Below are 21175 nucleotides of genomic sequence, written 5' to 3' on the forward strand. Positions count from 1 at the left end.
GGATAAGCAGATGACTGTGTCGTAAAGAGTGAACAAGCTGGCAGGTGGCAGTGTGCTGTCAGAGGAATGAATACTGAAATAAAATAGTGATGTCACAGTGTACCGTTGTGTCAGGGTGCTGGAAACAGCTGTTTCATGCTGCTCATTTCAGTCTTCATATTTTTATTCTTCTACTCAGGCAGCTGTGCATGACTCACACTGCAGATGCTTATTCTCTTATATTGAACCGTCAGTTTGAGTTTGTAAATGTGGTTAATGTTGCTGGTGGTCATGTTTATAAGTGATACTGTGAAATAAAGGCATCTGACAGGTTCTCTTTCTTCTCGTCTCCAGTCTCTGTGTTGATCCTGAAGCAGTATGGAGGAGAGTGACCTGCTCCAGGAGAGGCTCCAGGCCATCACTGTAATGCTCCCGTCTACTCTGAGCAGTCACAGACACTTGTGCTACACTTCTAAAGATATCTGCTTATCTATGTGACAATTATTCACACTTTCATTTAGAAGTTTTAGAGCATGATGCAGATGTTACTGAGACATGTACAGTCTGTACCTTTTTTCTTTTTTTACTGTACTCTAAAATAAAACATGTAACTTACAAATAATTATTATTATTTAAATAAGTAACAAATTAAATCTTTGTGGCTTTTGACTCTAAAAAATGTAAATTAGTACTTTTGTCATTTGTTTATGACCTTTTTCTGTCCTTTAACATTCACTTAACTTTGGAACATTTAAAACTTAAATGAAACAGTTTAAACTACTCTGAGGATTAGTTTGCTTTTGTAGCCAAGTACAGGACAGGGTAGGGGAAGTTAAAGTAAGATGGAGAGAATGGGCCAATAGCTCGACTCGCAGGAGGGTCATGGTGAGTGGCGTGCAGAAGAATGAGTGGAGCCACAGGTAAAGTTGCTTTGAATTGTACTGAATTATATAGCAACAATTAAACAGCACTTCATAAACAGGAATGAAACATTAAATAAGATACAACAACAGCAATAATAATAGTAACCAGAATCCTATCTGAGCTCAGATATGTCAGTCTTGCCGGCTTAATAGTCAGTGTTCAGTGATTTTGTCCAACCGCTCTGCTGCAATTCTTCGTGAGAAAAGAGCAACCTGCCCTTCTGGGCCAACTCGGAATGGCTGTGGTTCGGTTCAAAGGGAACGGCTCGCCATCTTCCTCGTCAGGAAGAGATCCAGGTTGCACGATCCCCCAAAAAAGCCTAGCCTGTAAACAACAGGGCTATTACTAATTCAACTCACACTCTAATGATATATATGGGCATATGTAAATAATTTAAGTGCTATAACAAATCAAGCACAAAACATTAATTCTAATTTCTAATTACAGTCTATACAGTGCGTCTTAATCATGAATGCAATCTTTAAATCACAATCAGCTTATTTTTCCATCAAGGTGCACATTTCTATCAGAAACCAGAAATAAACCATGAACTATGGTAGATTATCTTTCCCAGTACTGCCCCTTTTACTGAATTACAGGAGCCTTGCTTTGCACTGCATAGCAACGAAGCAATATGTTAATTACACTCAATGTACAAAATAAAATGACCAAAAATATACAAAAGCCCACAGGCTGTAGTTCTACAGTATGTGGTAACGTATCAGCACAGTAAGAATATGCAGAGGCATCTTTACAGTGCCGCTCGAGCATCAAATAAAATAGATTCATAACCTTTAAGATCAAAATTAACTTCATCCCATCATCTTATTTTAGTGCATTTAATATTCAACATGTAATACTAGAACATCATCAGCACACAAGCTGAGTGCTCAGAGTAGCTGAACTCCAAACCCCGTGTGTTCTCCCACAGTGAAAACGTGGTCGGCTCCAGCTACAGCTACGAGCGTTAAGCTAATTAGCTTGTTAATTAGCCTGATTCGCCCAGTCCCAGTTTAACTCACCAGCACGCTTCTAATGTTCAACTCTCAGAAAGGATCTTGTCCACTTCATCCGCACCCGTGCAGATCTACAACATTGAAATTGGGCCATTATATTCCCGGTTAACTTCTTGTTAGCTTGTTAGCTTGAAGGTTAGCTTCTGACTCACGGCAATGGTTCCAAAGTCCAAAATGTTCAAAACAAATCAGGTCCGTTTCTCCAAGGTCCATGCAGATCTCCGGTATGGATATTTGCTCAATTTATCAAGTTTATAGTTATTTTCCAGCAACAAGCTTGGCGGTGAAAATCAGCGACGGTGCACCTCCTCTCTCTCTGTGTCTGAGCACATACAGAGCAGGGGAAGGCAGGGCTTGTTCCTTCCTAACCAGTAGGGGTGTCAAATTTACTCTCTGGGGTTTTATTTTTATATTCAGATTATTTATCTTTTATTATTGATTTACTTTAGCTCAACTCAGTGATTAACAGAGTAACGATGAATCACAATTAGCAATAACAATGTTGTAGTGCATTACAGAGTCGTGTAAACTCACTGGGTTACATTTTCAATAGATATTTGACTTATTCTGACAATCCATTGTCAATTGTAAATGTTTCATATATTCACTCATTTAAGCTTTTGCTTTTGATGAAACAGCAGAAGCATCGAATTCAAGAGGACATTAAAAAGAAGAAAGTGAAACTCGATCAAGAGAAATTCAAACTGCAACATCTGAAGGTTGGTTTGAATAAATGATCGGCTATAACAGCAGATAAAGTGTAGAGCAAATCATTTCATTGGATGTGTATTATCAGCATGAACTGCAGAAGTAATCAATTCATTTCAATTCAGTTTTACTGATACAGCGCCAAATCACAACAACAGTCGCCTCAAGGTGCTTTATATTGTAAGGTAGACCCTACAATAATACAACAGAGAAAAACCCAACAATCATATGACCCCCTATGAGCAGCACTTTGATGACAGTGGGAAGGAAAAACTCCATTTTAACAGGAATGTCGCAGCAGATGGCCACGACTGGTTGGGGTGAGGAGAGAAAGGCAGGATAGTCGTCCTACCTGTTTGCAGACCTGCATTTTTACTTCCAGTCCCAATCCACACTAATGATAATTCTGTTCTTCTGTACAGAAAAAGGCTCTGAGAGAGCAGTGGCTGCTGCGAGACTCCAATAATGGAGTCGACTGCACACAGCAGCAGAGCTTTCTGTCTGACCGGGAACACACCAGAACCCTGCAGCTCAGCATCCACAGGTACAAAATCAGCTCAAACAGAGCTCACAGAGAAGCAAATATCATCACCATAGATTACGCATGGGCATTGTTTGGCCTTGCAGGCCACAGCCTTTTGGTGTCTCTGACATCTAAAGGTGAATGGGAAATTAGAATTCAAATGTAAATAAGTATAATGCAGCTTGTTCCATCTTAGACATCAAACACTCATTGATCATCTCCAGAGAATGGTGTACTGTGTGTTTTGTACGTTTGTGAGAGGTGTGGGTTTGCTAGCTCTGAAAGATGTCAGCACACAAAAAAGATTGATGCAGAATATAGTTTTTAACGAGGTAAATCCTTAAACACAAGGATTACAATTTGAATTGTTGTTAGGAGACTAAACATGGTAAATGGACTGATTCTTATATAGCGCTTTTCTACTCTCCCAGAGTACTCAAAGGGTTCTATACAACATGCCTCATTCACACCCACTCATACAAGCAGTTCTAAACACAAGTGCAAACGACTCTACATTCACACTCCAATGAACGCATCGGAGGGCAACTTGGGGTTAGTACAGTGGGGCAAAAAAGTATTTAGTCAGCCACCGATTGTGCAAGTTCCCCCACCTAAAATGAGGACAGAGGTCAGTAATTTGCACCAGAGGTACACTTCAACTGTGAGAGACAGAATGTGAAAAAAAAATCCATGAATCCACATGGTAGGATTTGTAAAGAATTTATTCGTAAATCAGGGTGGAAAATAAGTATTTGGTCAATAACAAAAATACAACTCAATACTTTGTAACATAACCTTTGTTGGCAATAACAGAGGTCAAACGTTTACTATAGGTCTTTACCAGGTTTGCACACACAGTAGCTGGTATTTTGGCCCATTCCTCCATGCAGATCTTCTCGAGAGCAGTGATGTTTTGGGGCTGTCGCCGAGCAACACGGACTTTCACCTCCCGCCACAGATTTTCTATGGGGTTGAGGTCTGGAGACTGGCTAGGCCACTCCAGGACTTTCAAATGCTTCTTACGGAGCCACTCCTTTGTTGCCCGGGCGGTGTGTTTAGGATCATTGTCATGTTGGAAGACCCAGCCTCGTTTCATCTTCAAAGTTCTCACTGATGGAAGGAGGTTTTGGCTCAAAATCTCACGATACATGGCCCCATTCATTCTGTCCTTAACACGGATCAGTCGTCCTGTCCCCTTGGCAGAAAAACAGCCCCATAGCATGATGTTTCCACCCCCATGCTTCACAGTAGGTATGGTGTTCTTGGGATGCAACTCAGTATCCTTCTTCCTCCAAACACGACGAGTTGAGTTTATACCAAAAAGTTCTACTTTGGTTTCATCTGACCACATGACATTCTCCCAATCCTCTGCTGTATCATCCATGTGCTCTCTGGCAAACTTCAGACGGGCCTGGACATGCACTGGCTTCAGCAGCGGAACACGTCTGGCACTGCGGGATTTGATTCCCTGCCGTTGTAGTGTGTTACTGATGGTGACCTTTGTTACTTTGGTCCCAGCTCTCTGCAGGTCATTCACCAGGTCCCCCCGTGTGGTTCTGGGATCTTTGCTCACCGTTCTCATGATCATTTTGACCCCACGGGATGAGATCTTGCGTGGAGCCCCAGATCGAGGGAGATTATCAGTGGTCTTGTATGTCTTCCATTTTCTGACGATTGCTCCCACAGTTGATTTTTTCACACCAAGCTGCTTGCCTATTGTAGATTCACTCTTCCCAGTCTGGTGCAGGTCTACAATACTTTTCCTGGTGTCCTTCGAAAGCTCTTTGGTCTTGGCCATGGCGGAGTTTGGAGTCTGACTGTTTGAGGCTGTGGACAGGTGTCTTTTATACAGATGATGAGTTCAAACAGGTGCCATTCATACAGGTAACGAGTGGGGGACAGAAAAGCTTCTTACAGAAGACGTTACAGGTCTGTGAGAGCCAGAGATTTTCCTTGTTTGAGGTGACCAAATACTTATTTTCCACCCTAATTTACGAATAAATTCTTTACAAATCCTACCATGTGGATTCATGGATTTTTTTTTCACATTCTGTCTCTCACAGTTGAAGTGTACCTCTGGTGCAAATTACTGACCTCTGTCATCATTTTAAGTGGGGGAACTTGCACAATCGGTGGCTGACTAAATACTTTTTTGCCCCACTGTATCTTGCCCAAGGATATTTGGCATGCAGACTGGGGAAGCCAAGGATCGAACCACCAACCTTTCAATCAGTAGCTGATCTGCTCTACCACCTGAGCCACATCCATCCCAGCTTGAGGAGTCCAGATCCTCACTCAAACCTGGCAGCTCTGCACTCACCTTCAGGACTGAGGACATGGTGAGAGCCCTCAGGAGGACCAGGGAGAGAAGCTCACCCGGCCCTGACAACATCAGCAGGCGAGTTCTGAGACAGGGCAACTAGGAAGTGTGTTCTGGACTCTATTTCAAAACTCAATTGACAGTCACACCGTCCCCAAAAGAAACAACCCAAAGTCTCTGAATGATCTTCGTCCTGTGGCCCTCACCTCCCTGGTGATGAAGGCCATGGAGAAGATCATAAAACAGCACATCAAGAGCAACTGACCCACTGATGGACCCTCCCCAGTTTGCTTACCGTGCACGCAGAGGCGTCGATGATGCAACAACCTTCATCTTGGACTCCATCCACAAACATCTGGAGCTCCCTGACTCCTCCACCAGACTTCTGTTTGCTGGTTTCTCATCAGCATGCATCACTCTGCAGCCTCGTATCCTGCCCACTAAACTTTCCTTCTGATTTCACCTGGATGATCAGCTAATCCTGTGGACAGAGATGGGCAGTAACGTGTTACTTGTAACGCGTTACTGTAAACTGATTACTTTTTTCGAGTAACGAGTAAAGTAAGGGATTACTATTGCAAAAAAGGTAATTAGATTACTGTTACTTTCCCGTAGGAACGCTGCGTTACTGCGTTACTAAAACCGTGATTTTTTTGCAAGAGTGTCTCGTGACAGTGACGTAAGCAAGCGCGACGTTAGTGACAACAGCTGTGTGCAGATCAACAATGGATCATATATCGAGTGCGGCAGAGAGTATGAGCGTGCAGCGTTTAAAGCGTGGAAGTACTGACCTTACTTTGAGTTTGATTCCATAAAAAGTGACAAAAACATTAGTGTCCGCTGTGCGTGGGAAGAAAACTTCTTTTTACAGCGAAAAAACCCCTAAACGTCCAAGCAAGCACCGAGTAGCTACGACGTAATGGGAAATTCACAGATCCTTCCACTGACAGCTGCAGCACACCTGCACCAGGGTAAACCTCCGCCTACCCCACTCCTGCTTTACAGGTGGAAATAGAGCAAAAGGACCGCTGAGTCTTTGACTTTATTTATTTTCTGCTGTGTTTTGCTTGCATCTATTTGAAAGAGTGAGTGTAAACACAAAAAATATTTTATTTTATGAGCTGGAATGTGCAGAAAATAGGTTTAAATGTTAAACTAATTTCTTCCAGTCAGAGAATGTTGCATATAATTTAATTTTTGCTTGATGCATGAAGTTAAAAGATTAAAACTAATAAAACAAGTTTTAAAAAGAGACTTTTCCATTTGATTACATTTTGTATGATGGATTATGCAGAAAAAGTAGAATTGGGCTGAAAGATCTATCGCTTTATCACCTATTTAGGGGAAGAGTCCTGTCTCAGTCAATTATAGATGATGTGAGAGGGCGGGTGTGTGTGTTTAGGGCACGGATGGCTTGGGGATAGAAGCTCCTCTTGAGTCTCTCTGTCCTTGCCCGGAAGATGCGGAACCTTCTACCAGATTGCAGAAGTTGGAACAGTTTGTTGCCTGGATGGGACGGGTCCTTCAGTATCTGCGCTGGTGAAATATGCTGACGACACAGTTCTCCTGTCACTGCTGTCAGGCCCTCACAGCACCACGGCCGCTCTGCAGGAGTTTGTAGAGTGGTGTGACAGCTCCAAACTTGAACTGAACGTGAGCAAAGGTGGTGACCTTCTCCAGCAGGCAGAGGGATCTGGCTGCTTCAGTCACCACCACCATCCACGGGAAGCCAGTGGAGGTAGTTGAGGAGTACAAATACCTGCGAACCATCTTTGACAACCTCCTGAGATTCTCTGCCAACACTGAGGAGATTCTCAGGAGGTGCCACCAACAGCTATACCTCCTTTGGAGTCAGCACAGCCATCATGATGACTTTTTACTATGCTTTCCTGGAAAGCATCATGACCTTCTCCATCACCTGCTGGTTCCACTGCCTCAGCCTTCATACAGGAACAGACTGCAGCGCACTGCATCAGTGTGCTCTACAGTCATTGGCCTGTCAACAGGCCCTCAGACAGGCAGCCAAAATCATCAACGACCCCTCTCACATTCTTCACCCCGCGTTTCAATGGCTCCCCTCTGGGCGACGCCTCCGCTGCATTTCCTGCAGGACTGAGAGGAGGAGGAGCGCCACCTTTGTCCCCAAAGCCACCCTGCTTTTTAACTCCAGCCGATGAGACCGTTTCCCACACCAGAAACAGAAACTACTCTACACTCTTTTATACTGCCGACACTTTACTCACTTTTAGTCACTTACAGTTATTTATTCACCTATTCAGTCACTTTAATTTTAAAACTGTGTATATACTGTATATTCTGTGTATTTATTATTTCACTATTATTGTATGTTATCGCCTCTGTCAGTGCACCCCCAGGGCAGCTGTGGCTACAGTGTAGCTGCCATCACCGGTGTGTCAATGTGTGTGTGAATGGGTGGATTACTGAATGTAGTGTAAAGTGCCTTGGGGTCCATAGGGACTAAGTATACAAATACAGGCCATTTACCATTTACCATGTTTATGCCCTGTCCTTACCTTCAACGTCATGCTGCTCTGTTGTATCTTAATTGCCCCCTGGAGATAAATAAAGTCTTTCTGATTCTGATTCTGTAACTTTGCATTTTTGAAGCACATGCGAGACAAAGTTGTTAACTTAATCAAGGCAAGAACACTGACTCGCTGACAATTTGTTGCACTTTTGATTCACTGCTGTCACTACTGGAGTCATGTCAAACAAAAAATTCCCCACTCGTCCCTGCGGGCGGTCTATCCATCAAAATTGGGTCCTCTACCAGAGGCCTGGGAGCTTGAGGGTCCTGCGCAGCATCTTAGCTGTTCCTAGGACTGCGCTCTTCTGGACAGAGATCTCCGATGTTGTTTCTGGGATCTGCTGGAGCCACTCGCCTAGTTTGGGGGTCACTGCACCTAGTGCTCTGGGACCACTGTCACCTTAACCCTCCACATCTTCTCCAGCTCTTCTCTGAGCTTCTCATGTTCCTTCTTCCTGAGGGCCAGTCCTTCCATGATAGTTCCTCCTCTTGGGTTTCTGCTGCCTGAGGTATTCACTGAGCATGCGGTTGGTTGGGGACATCTTCACGATGTACTCATGGATATTTGTTGTCTCATCCTGGACTGTGGTGCTGACACTCACCAATCCCCGGCCTCCTTCCTTCTGCTGCTCCATTCTGCAGTCGGTCCTATGCAGAAAAGCAGTGGGGACAGAGCATCTCCTTGGTAGATCCCGCACTTGATGCTGACTTGTGCTATGGGCTTGAAGTTGGCCTCTAGTGTTGTATGCCACATCCCCATTGAGTTCCTGATGAAGGCTCTTAGGGTCCCGTTGATCTTGTACAATTCCATGCATTCCAGGATCCAGCTGTGGGGGCATTGAGTCATAGGCCTTCTTGTAATTCAATTCAATTCAATTTCATTTATTTACACAGCACCAAATCACAACAACAGTTGCCTCAAGGTGCTTTATATTGTAAGGTCGACCCTACAGTAATACATACAGAGAAAAGCCCAACAATCATATGACCCCCTATGAGCAGCACTTTGGTGACAGTGGGAAGGAAAAACTCCCTTTTAACAGGAAGAAACCTCCAGCAGATCCAGGCTCAGGGAGGGGCGGGGCCATCTGCTGTGATTGGTTGGGGTGAGAGAAGGAAGACAGGATAAAGACATGCTGTGGAAGAGAGACAGAGGTTAATAACTTAACTTATTTTATGTATTTTATGACTATTGTTCCTTTTATTAATTGTGTTTTTTGTAAGGTGACCTTGGGTTTCTGAAAGGCGCCCTCAAATAAAATGTATTATTATTATTATTATTATTATTAATAACAGGTATGATTCAGTGCAGCAGTCGTGTTGTGGAATGAAAATGACCCAAAATGCAGGAAGCTGACTGGTCAAGAGTGTGACGTTTATTTACAAGGTGGGATAGCAGTGAGGCATGACAAATAACTGAAGAAACCAAAACTGGGAGAACTAAATAACAAACCTGAGAGCATACAAAAGGGGTGCGGGGCAGAGAGACGCAGAGACAGGACCGAAACACCATGGAACACAGAGAAATGCAGACGAACACAGACGAGCCACAACGAACACAGACCGACACCCACTAAATATACACACACAAGGGTCACCTGGTCCAGCCCTAACTATATGCTTTAGCAAAAAGGAAAGTTTGAAGCCTAATCTTGAAAGTAGAGATAGTGTCTGTCTCCTGAATCCAAACTGGAAGCTGGTTCCACAGAAGAGGGGCCTGAAAACTGAAGGCTCTGCCTCCCATTCTACTTTTAAATACTCTAGGAACAACAAGTAGGCCTGCAGAGCGAGAGCGAAGTGCTCTAATAGGGTGATATGGTACTACAAGGTCATTAAGATAAGATGGGCCTGATTATTTAAGACCTTGTATGTGAGGAGCAGGATTTTGAATTCTGGATTTAACAGGAAGCCAAAACAGGAGAAATCTGCTCTCTCTTTCTAGTCCCTGTCAGGACTCTTGCTGCAGCATTTTGGATCAGCTGAAGGCTTTTCAGGGAGTTTTTAGGACTTCCTGATAATAATGAATTACAGTCGTCCAGCCTGGAAGTAATAAATGCATGAACTAGTTTTTCAGCGTCACTCTGAGACAGGATATTTCTAATTAATCCAGGCAGTGCACAGGTTGGTCAGCCTGGTCTTGCAGTCTCGGCTGACTGCTCGGTCTACCAGTAGCTGGTGTTTTGCGCCTCTTGTATTCTTGCCCATCCCTTTCTGTGCCCCGCTCATGTATTGACCCATTTGCATGTTCATCTTAGCCGCTATGATGCCTGACAGGAGCTTCCATGTGGTGCTGAGGCAGGTTATTGGTCGGTAGTTGGAGGGGACCGGTCCCTTCTGGGGGTCCTTGAGGATCAGGACCGTCCGACCTCCGGTTAGCCATTCCAGGTGTCTCCCGTCAACTAGCAACTGGTTCATTTGTGCTGCTGGACGCTCGTGGAGTGCAGTCAGCTCCTTCAGCCAGTAGGCGTGAACCATGTCGGGGCCTGGTGCTGTCCAACTCTTCATACTGGGGACACTGTGCAATACCTTTTGTGCAATACTTTTGTAAATAGTCAACAGTGCAATAGACCTCAATACTTGAAATGTGCAATTCACTTGTATTTTTATTTTTTATTCCTATTTATTCTATTTATCCCCTTCGTATATTTTATTTATATTGTCTCTGTATTTATATATGTGTGTGTGTGTGTGTGTGTGTGTGTGTGTGTGTGTGTGTGTGTGTGTGTGTGTGTGTGTGTATATATATATAATATTCTGTAACTCTGTAACTTCTGTCGGTGCTGTGCTTTTTTGGAAATCGAATTTCCCAGAGGAACCCACCCGAGGGATTAATAAAGTTCTATCTTATCTAATCTAATCTAATCTTTTCTTGGATGTCTGCCACTATGATTGTTACTGGACCCTGTTCAGGGAGGTTGTTGTGGTCTGCTCTTGGATTCACTAGCCACTGAGCATTGCTATTATGGGTTGTGTCCTCTCCCCATATGCTGTACCAGTATTGATCCGTTTCCAGCCTTGGCGGTGCTGTTCTCATATTGTTCCCCTCCCACTAGGAGTACACCTTGGCTGCTTCTGTGAAGAACAGCTGGTAAATATATATATATATCTATATATAGGTCGTTGACCCAGCATTTTGTGTTTTACCAACCGGACATAGTGGTGGTAGACAAACGGAAGAAGACGGCCGTAGTGATCGATGTAGCAGCTCCAAATGACAGCAACATCAGGAAGAAGGAACACGAGAAGCTGGAGAAATACCAAGGGCTCAGAGAAGAGCTCGAGAGGATGTGGAGGGTGAAGGTAACGGTGGTCCCCGTGGTAATCGGAGCACTAGGTGCGGTGACTCCCAAGCTAGGCGAGTGGCTCCAGCAGATCCCGGGAATAACATCGGAGATCTCTGTCCAGAAGAGCGCAGTCCTGGGAACAGCTAAGATACTGCAGGACCCTCAAGCTCCCAGGCTTCTGGTAGAGGACCCGAGCTTGAAGGATAAACCGCCCGCAGGGGCGTGCTGGGTGTTTATTTTTATATAACTAACTGCGCTAACGCACTAGCTCCCACCCATGTAATTGAGCATTGCGTGGCACATCCGACATACTGTTTTACTTTAGTCCATGACGCGCTTACCTTCAGGGTCATACGTCACATGAAAACCAAAATAATTCCAAACGCCAGATCTGAATGAGGGTGGGGGAGGTTCAATTTGCCATGTTGCAAGGAGAGCTTAGCTTCTGTCTTGCTAGCTTGTGCTGCGCTCAGTGGATCTGCGCTCGACAGTGCAGCCTAGGCGGAGTAGTCGAACGCAGATTCACTGAGCGCTCAACACAGACAGCATCGTCAGAAGGAAAGTTGATAAAATAAATTACAAATTTTGTATTGTTCGATACATATGTGTACTGAACCGAAAGCACTGTATCGAACGGTTCAACATCGATACGAGTATCGTTGCACCCCTAATATATATATATACATATATATATATATATATATACATATATATACATAATATATATATATATATATATATATATATATATATATATATATATATATATACATACATATATATACACATACACACACACATATACACACGCACACATACACACACACATATACACACGCACACATACACACACACACACACATATATACACGCACACATACACACACACACATATATACACGCATATACACACGCACACATACACACACACATATATACACGCACACATATATACACGCACACATACACACACACATATATACACGCACACATACACACACATATATATATACACGCTGTCATGGTCCTGGGCCATGTTGGCCCAGTATTCTTAGTTTCTTGTATTTCTGTATTTCATTTCTTATTTAGGCCATGTTTCCTGAGTTGTTGTCCTGTTATGTTGTTCCCTAAGTGTTTTCCCTTCGTGACTCTTACCCCCTGTGTGCCCCTGTGTAACTGTGAGCCCTCGTCTCTCCTCGTGTTTTATTCTATGTTTTCCCCAGCCCATTATGTCTGTGTTCTCCCCGTGCTCTCTCTCCTCCTGTCTGAACCTCTGTACTTGCTGTTTTACTTTGCCCGTCTCCCATCAGTGTGGTGTTCACTCCTGCCGTGTCTTGTTATGATTATCAGTGTCACCTGTGTTCCCCGTGTGCTCCCACTTCCCTCGTTAACCCTCTGTGTATTTATGTCTGCGTCTCCCTCAGTTCTGTGTCGTGTCGTCCCACATACTGTGTGTGATTCTCCCCGTGTTTTCTGATATTTCTTACAATTAGCTCTTCCCAGTTTAATTTTGTATTTTCTACGTTCTGCCTCTCCTGTTATCTTTTGTCAGCAATAAAGCTGCACTTTGAGTTCAGTTCTGTTTTCCCGTGAGTTTGCGTTTGGGTCCTATTTCCTGCCTGCCACACACCGGTACATGACACACGCACACACACACACACATATATATACACATATATATATACGCACACATACATATACACATATACATATACATATACACACATATACACATATATATACATATATATATATACATAAAAAAAACACCCAGCACACCCCTGCGGGCGGTTTATCCTTCAAGCTCGGGTCCTCTACCAGAGGCCTGGGAGCTTGAGGGTCCTGCGCAGTATCTTAGCTGTTCCCAGGACTGCGCTCTTCTGGACAGAGATCTCCGATGTTATTCCCGGGATCTGCTGGAGCCACTCGCCTAGCTTGGGAGTCACCGCACCTAGTGCTCCGATTACCACGGGGACCACCGTTACCTTCACCCTCCACATCCTCTCGAGCTCTTCTCTGAGCCCTTGGTATTTCTCCAGCTTCTCGTGTTCCTTCTTCCTGATATTGCTGTCATTCGGAACCGCTACATCGATCACTACGGCCGTCTTCTTCTGTTTGTCTACCACTATGTCCGGTTGGTTAGCCACCACCATTTTGTCCGTCTGTATCTGGAAGTCCCACAGGATCTTAGCTCGGTCATTCTCCACCACCCTTGGGGGCGTCTCCCATTTTGACCTCGGGACTTCCAGGTTATACTCGGCACAGATGTTCCTGTACACTATGCCGGCCACTTGGTTATGGCGTTCCATGTATGCCTTGCCTGCTAGCATCTTGCACCCTGCTGTTATGTGCTGGATTGTCTCTGGGGCATCTTTACACAGCCTGCACCTGGGGTCTTGCCTGGTGTGATAGACCCCAGCCTCTATGGATCTTGTACTCAGAGCTTGTTCTTGTGCTGCCATGATTAGTGCCTCTGTGCTGTCTTTCAGTCCAGCTTTGTCCAGCCACTGGTAGGATTTCTGGATGTCAGCCACCTCCTCTATCTGCCGGTGGTACATACCGTGCAGGGGCCTGTCCTTCCATGATGGTTCCTCGTCTCCCTCCTCTTTCTTGGGTTTCTGCTGCCTGAGGTATTCACTGAGCACTCGGTCAGTTGGGGCCATCTTCCCAATGTATTCTTGGATGTTCCTTGTCTCATCCTGGACTGTGGTGCTGACACTCACCAGTCCCCGGCCCCCTTCCTTCCGCTTAGCGTACAGCCTCAGGGTGCTGGACTTGGGGTGAAACCCTCCATGCATGGTAAGGAGCTTTCTTGTCTTTACGTCAGTGGCTTCTATCTCCTCCTTTGGCCAGCCTATTACCCCAGCAGGGTACCTGATCACGGGCAGGGCGTACGTGTTGATGGCCCGGATCTTGTTCTTACCATTCAGCTGACTCCTCAGGACTTGCCTGACCCTCTGCAGGTACTTGGTGGTTGCAGCTTTTCTAGCGGCCTCTTCATGGTTCCCATTCGCCTGCGGGATCCCCAAGTACTTGTAACTGTCCTCTATGTCTGCAATGTTGCCTTCTGGTAGTTCAATCCCCTCAGTTCTGACTACCTTCCCTCTCTTTGTTACCATCCGACTACACTTCTCCAGTCCGAACGACATTCCAATGTCATTGCTGTATAGCCTGGTAGTGTGGATCAGTGAATCGATGTCTCGTTCACTCTTGGCATACAGCTTGATGTCATCCATGTACAGGAGGTGGCTGACAACTGCTCCGTTCCGTAGTTGGTATCCGTAGCCAGTCTTGTTAATGATCTCACTGAGGGGGTTCAGGCCTATGCAGAACAGCAGTGGGGACAGAGCATCTCCTTGGTAGATCCCGCACTTGATGGTGACTTGTGCTATGGGCTTGGAGTTGGCCTCTAGTGTTGTACGCCACATCCCCATTGAGTTCCTGATGAAGGCTCTTAGGGTCCCATTGATCTTGTACAATTCTAGGCATTCCAGTATCCAGCTGTGGGGCATTGAGTCATAGGCCTTCTTGTAATCAATCCAGGCAGTGCACAGGTTGGTCAGTCTGGTCTTGCAGTCTCGGCTGATTGTTCTGTCTACCAGTAGCTGGTGTTTTGCGCCTCTGGTATTCTTGCCAATTCCTTTCTGTGTCCCGCTCATGTATTGACCCATGTGCCTGTTCATCTTAGCCGATATGATGCCTGACAGGAGCTTCCATGTAGTACTGAGGCAGGTTATTGGTCGGTAGTTGGAGGGGACCGGTCCCTTCTTGGGGTCCTTGGGGATCAGGACCGTCCGGCCTTCAGTTAGCCATTCCGGGTGTCTCTCGTTAACTAGCAGCTGGTTCATTTGTGCTGCCAGACGCTCGTGGAGTGCAGTCAGCTTCTTCAGCCAGTAGGCGTGAACCATGTCGGGCCCTGGTGCTGTCCAACTCTTCATACTGGAGACCCTTTCTTGGATATCTGCCAAAACAGAACAAACGAAACAGACTAAATTGTCAATTCCACTTAGAAACAAAATATTAATTCTAAAAATAAATCTTAGTTTGTTTTACAGAAGAACAGACAAAATTTACTAACTTTTGTCAATATCAAATAAACTGAGAACTAAAAGGAAATTCTCAATCTCTCCTTGTGTCACGGTTTGCCGGGGCAAGCCGTGTGGAGTTGGAGAAAGGACCCAAAAGGCGGCAGCTCTGGTGCAGGTGAGTATTTATTTACAGGAGTGGGTACAAACAGCAATGGTGGGTGAACATGAAACCGGACACCTAAACTGGGTAAACTAACAACACAAACCAGAAACGAAGATGCAGGGAGATCCGGGGAAATACACATGGAGAGATGCAGGGAGACCGAGGGGAAACAACACAGACGAACCAGCAACTACTATGACAGAAGACACAACTTAAATACACTCAGAGAACACAGGGAGGTTACACACTGGTGGGAACACAGCTGGGAGTAATTAACATGACGAGACTAGGGAGGCAAATGAAAACACTCACATAAGACGCAGACCTTCACAATAAAACAGGAACTTACACATGAAAGGACACAACTAAGAAACGCGGACTAGATACAGGAACACACGGGCAGAACAGAATAAACACTAAACAGAGGAAGAACAGAACCAAAATCACAAGAAGAGAAAACACAAAACGCTGGGTCAAAAGGACCCAGGATCATGACACATTGTTGTATAGCTGAGCTTTTCAAACAGTTTTAACAGTTACTTTAGTCTGACAAAAGCCGAATGACGAATTAGCGCTTCCAGTCAGAGATTGAGCATGCACCACTTTATTGTGTTTCCAGACTTGCTTTCGGCACAATTTACAGTGCGCGCTAATGTTTTTTGTCAGACTTGAAATAGCCGAAATACCTTCACACTACGGGACTTCTGTGGCTCCTCCGTTTGACAAGCTCTCCGGCATTGGAACCATCATCTGTTTTCTCTTCGGTAACCTTCGGTCATGCTCTCGGTTGATTTTTCTAGTCAGCACACTCATTTTCTCCATTATCCGGGCGGCACGGCGGCTGGCTGCTTCCCAAACAAATACACATGTGCAGCTTGGCACTTGTGCTGTACGTAACAAGTCACGTGACGCTGCGGCTGTGATTGGTTCGGCTTTGCGCAACTTAATTTGGATTGGCTGTTCTTCTTTCTAAGAGGACCAGAGCGGTGAGGTCTATCGCAATAGTTAAATTTTTCTATCGAGGAAAAGTTATTTCGCAATACATATCGTTATCGTTCTATCGCACAGCTCTACTTGAAACAAAACAAAACAAATCAAAAATTAAACATGCTCTTTAATGCTGTAAAGTTGGGTATTTTAACAAGAGAGTCTATGAGGTTGCCAGCCTCAAATAGCCTTCAGAGGCACTGCAGTTTTTGTCACTTTCACATTGGCCACATTTTCAGGCCCAGAGGTTACTGTTTCTCATGTGATGTCCTGCCCTGTTACTACCCTGCTCTGACCCCTCTGTCTCCTTAGGATTGAAATGGAGGTGGATTCTCTGGAGAGAGAAGAGTCTATGATCAGCGTTAATGAGAGTTTTATCCTCAGTAGACTCAAGGCAGTGGAGAAAAGTCCGGAGGACATTATCAAGGTATATACAAACACACATTCTCACAGATACACAGGTGTAGTGTTGTGCTCCCTCTAGTACCTGTTATACTTACTGAGTTGTGCGTGTCTTCTAGGAAGCCCACAACAGCTTTGTTCCTGGTAAGTCATGTGACATCATTTGCAACATCTCTGGTGTTGCGACGAAAGATGAACCCAAGCTAACAGTTCTGTTTTTGTTCTTGCAGAACCATTACACATAACCACAGCAATCCCTGAATCCTTCTCCTCACCAGCCAGTGAACAGTGTGAGCCAAACACACCACGGCAGCGTGAGATCATTCATACATTTAAAACTGTTATACACAATAGCACTGAAATACACAAGAGTTTGCAAATGTAGAACTGAATTTATAGTGCTGTGTTCTGATAATTAATAATGGATTGGATTTATATAGCACTTTTCAAGGCACCCAAAGTGCTTTACAATGCCACTATTCATTCACTCTCACAAACTGGTGGAGGCAGCTACAGTACAATAAGTGCTTTCAAAAGATGTTTACGCCATCTTCTGTCAGCACAGAATGTGACGTCGCCTGGTTGGTTGTGGCTAATAAACCCACATTGGTTTATGTTAGCTAACTGGTGACAGAACCAATAACTCAGTGGAAAACCCTTTTGTGCTGCCCCTGGCTGCAGCAGTAAAACCAAGGACATACTGTCCACTTATACTGTCTGTCTCTTTAACAATAATTGGCTCCATTGTTTGGCTACATTCACTCAAACAGGAAAATCTGTCCTCATTTTTAAATTCTTTACAAACACACAGATTATGAGTAACAGCTGGATTTTTACGTTGTAAATCAGCCTTTGTATGTGTGTAGTGTTTCATGTCTGCTTTAATTTGGCGTTCCAGTGCGCTCTAGTTTTTGAGGATCTACCTGTGAACTTTGCACAGGTATCAGAACGCTGAGTAAAGGATGTCTATATGACTCACTCCTAGTTTCTGCACAAAAAACGTGATTCATCATTTTCCACAGATCTTTAAAAAGGACATCAGAAAGTCACATAAATGTAACTTTTTCACCTCATTAGTGCACATTCTTTCATCTTTGACCACACATCTATGTTTCTGGGTTCTACACATACTGTCCTGTATATGTTATATCAGATATACCATATCTCAGAGCTCAAAGCGAACTTTTTCCTCTGCTTTATTTTTATACATTTGTATCACCCATTGAGAATGACCTGTGGAGACTTACATTAACTAATGTACAGGACATGGATTGTGCTGTGCACCTGGACGGATGTCATGATAATCAGGATAAACTTTAACTGCATTAACTGCCCTCTGTGTCCCAGCTCTGTTTAACATGCAGCTCAATGTGGCTAAAAATACTCTGACTGGGGAGAGCTCAGTACTTTCTACGCCTGATGTTCTTCTGAAAGACTTTCACCAAAACACCGGGCTCAGGGTTCCTGATGATGTCCAGAAGTGTGTTTGTGCACTCAACTCTCAGCAGGTATTTTTATTATTCTGAGCCAAACCCTGACTTCACTTTAAGCAGTGGAGGTGCATGCTTTGTTTTATTCCATTTTAGCTTTGAAACAGATTTGTATGAGAATATTAGCTCCCTGTAACTTTTGATTAGTGACCCTAATACTCCACAACTGGTAATAATGACACCAGCATTTTTACCAAAGTCCCAGTAGCTGCGACTGGCACAGAGCAGTGGACTGGGTGGGGCTAATGTTACACTGGATTAATGTAAAGCTATCTACCTGGGGTGCCAAAGGCAAACAAAGATTTGTTGTATATGATGAATATAAATGGAGGCATGCACTATATCGTTTCTCTATTTCAAGAGAGAGAAAACTACAGTAATGAAGGATGCAGCCGACTGTCGTCTGTTACTGTTTGAACCATCTGCATGGTTCTTAGTTGGTTTTTCCTTTGTTTAAATCTTTATTTTAATAAATCTCAAAAACTATGACAATAAATAAAGGAGCAATAATCCACTGTCTCTTAACTGAGTTCTGTATCACATAGTAGCAACTCCAAATCCACAGTCCTGAACTGTGGCCTCACTTAGCTGCAAAACAGTCACCCACACGAATAAAGCCTGTGTGTGGGAAACACTGGCATGAACATCTCAAGCTAATATAGATTTCTGTTAGCAATTCTGCTGACAAAGAACAAGCATTTTAGCTGTACATGTTCCTTTTCAAGTAGCTCGTGAAGTGACATAAACAGAATGCGTCATGTTAGCTTCTGTTGTGTTTGAATTTCTTTCAGTTTCTGAGTCCTGGTTTTTTTGTACTTCTAGGCATCACGTGGCCAGAATGGTGTTTCTGAGCTATCGGCCAATGAGGTGGAACATTTACTGAGAAATGCTACAATGCATGGTCAAGCAAAGCACCAAAACTGGAACAGGGTGGAGGAGCATGACCTCAGGAAGCAGCCAGGACACTATGATGTCCTGCAAAGACACAAAGCAGACAAAGACTTTAGCTCCAACGAAAACAGCCAAAGAAACCCACACAGTGAGCATCACTACTGTAACCAGGACAGCTGTCTTATCAAAAATGAAGGCAGGAGCCAGCAAAGCAATCTGACGGAAAGTTGTGTGACGCGCCTGGATCACTATGGCAACCAGCGAGATTGTCACTGTAGTTCATATCCAGTGACAAATTGTCACCGTCTTCAGGAAGGCGGGTCTGCAAGCCACCAGCCCAGTGGCATGACCAGAAGCAGCAGCAGGATCACTGAACCATCCAGGTGCTGCGTACCTCTTAGAACACATGACCAGGAAATACTAACACACACACGCTTCAGCTACACTCCCTGTTATATTCCTGCTATTGATTATATCAGTGAGGAAGAACATTACCGCCCATCATTGTACCAGTCAAACAGACAAACTGGGAACAGACACAGAGCACCCCTTACTGGAGATGACCCTCCTTGCACAGTCCTTAGCGTCTTGGACACTGCTGAGCCAATCACAGCCATATTCATGGGTTTTCAGTCAGCGTTGGACGAGAGCCGGCAGGTTCGGGAGTTTGAAGGTTCCCTCAAGGCTGAAATGGTCATTGTTGAGGACGATGAAGACTATGATGACAGCAACATGAAGGAGAAGAAGAGCCACGGGCACATTCCAAAGCCAAGCGCAAGCAATAGAGCTGCTGCACACGTGCAGGGACTTGGAGACGGACACAGAGAGAGCGCGGTGGGACCAGGCGTCAGAAAGATCCGGAAAAAACAACAACCGTGCTGTAGTGTCTGCTAACTGAAAGCCTTCTTTTTTACGTGGTGCTGCCTAAAATGACCGATTCTCCTCGAGCGCTTAGTGACCTTTTGTGAAAGGGAAGATGTGAAATCATCTCCAGCTAATAAACATGTGACACTGTAACTAAAGAGCCCTGTTTAATTTGGTCAGTCTTTATAACGTGTTCCCCACGTATCACATACTGCTGTGTGTCGCTGTAAGTGGACTGTTTTTATATAGCGCTTTTCTGCTTCTACTTCACCAAATCACACACAATCACACAAGCACTGTTTTCCATGCTAACAAGTACTAACAATGAATGAATGAATGAATGAATGAATGCATCAGAGAGCAACTGGGAGTTCAGTATGTTGCCCCAGGATATATATGCTACAGATTAATGTAAAATGTAAGATGACTTGAAAAGATTAACCCACAAATCTGTCATCTGAAGTTGGAATGCATGGAGAAAAAAGACAAACCAAAATAAATCACTTTGAACAGGATTAAATCCAAGTGACACACGTGTTCTTACTGCACATGTGCTAGCAGTGCTTTAGCATGTCTGCTCCTAGCTCCCAGTATTCAAAGCCCAGGCAGCTAGCTTTAACCTCTCAGAATAACAACTCAAAACTGTACTGTTTAACATTTACTCATTTCATTGTTACACTGCAGAGCTGCTGGTTGTGACAACGAACAGCAGAGCAACACCAGCATGATGATGACTGGACTGTAAGATGCTTCACTTTTACTGCTTCAAAGCACTCAAATAAGCCCAGCTCTGATCGTTAGGATTAGGTTTGGACAGCATGTTAGCCTGAAGAACTTTGTAGCTTCATGCATGTTTTTGTTTTGTTTGTTCCCAAAAGCCTACGACAGTAATAAATTAACCAAAATTACGCATTTCCAAGACGCAGCTCTTGATCTGTTGAGGAGAGATCACATGATCTTGATATGATATTTTCCATATGTTGACAATGCACAGCACAATTTTAAGAGTCAGAACTTTGAATTTAAAAGGCTTTTTGTCCGTTTTCAA

The 21175-nt window shown here is 44.3% G+C and overlaps 1 protein-coding gene across 2 annotated transcripts; it reads left to right on the forward strand.

Annotated features, from left to right (window-relative positions):
- Positions 1–357: 357 nt before the first annotated feature.
- Positions 358–20157, forward strand: palmda (palmdelphin a). 2 transcript variants are annotated; one of them, XM_085388041.1, is made up of 8 exons: positions 358–402; positions 2558–2638; positions 3050–3171; positions 16793–16907; positions 17002–17026; positions 17113–17196; positions 18230–18390; positions 19195–20157. In XM_085388041.1, exons 1-8 carry the CDS (start codon positions 358–360, stop codon positions 20155–20157), a joined length of 1596 nt encoding a protein of 531 aa, XP_085244167.1. The 2 variants fall into 2 exon arrangements, with proteins under 2 accessions (XP_085244167.1, XP_085244168.1); XM_085388042.1 differs by having other exon boundaries at positions 18287–18342; positions 19210–20157.
- Positions 20158–21175: the final 1018 nt, after the last annotated feature.

This window comes from Rhamphochromis longiceps, linkage group LG18 (genome assembly GCF_057381845.1).
Source record: "Rhamphochromis longiceps isolate RC_006_pf linkage group LG18, R_longiceps_female_GT1.1, whole genome shotgun sequence".
Taxonomy (NCBI): Eukaryota; Metazoa; Chordata; class Actinopteri; order Cichliformes; family Cichlidae; genus Rhamphochromis; species Rhamphochromis longiceps.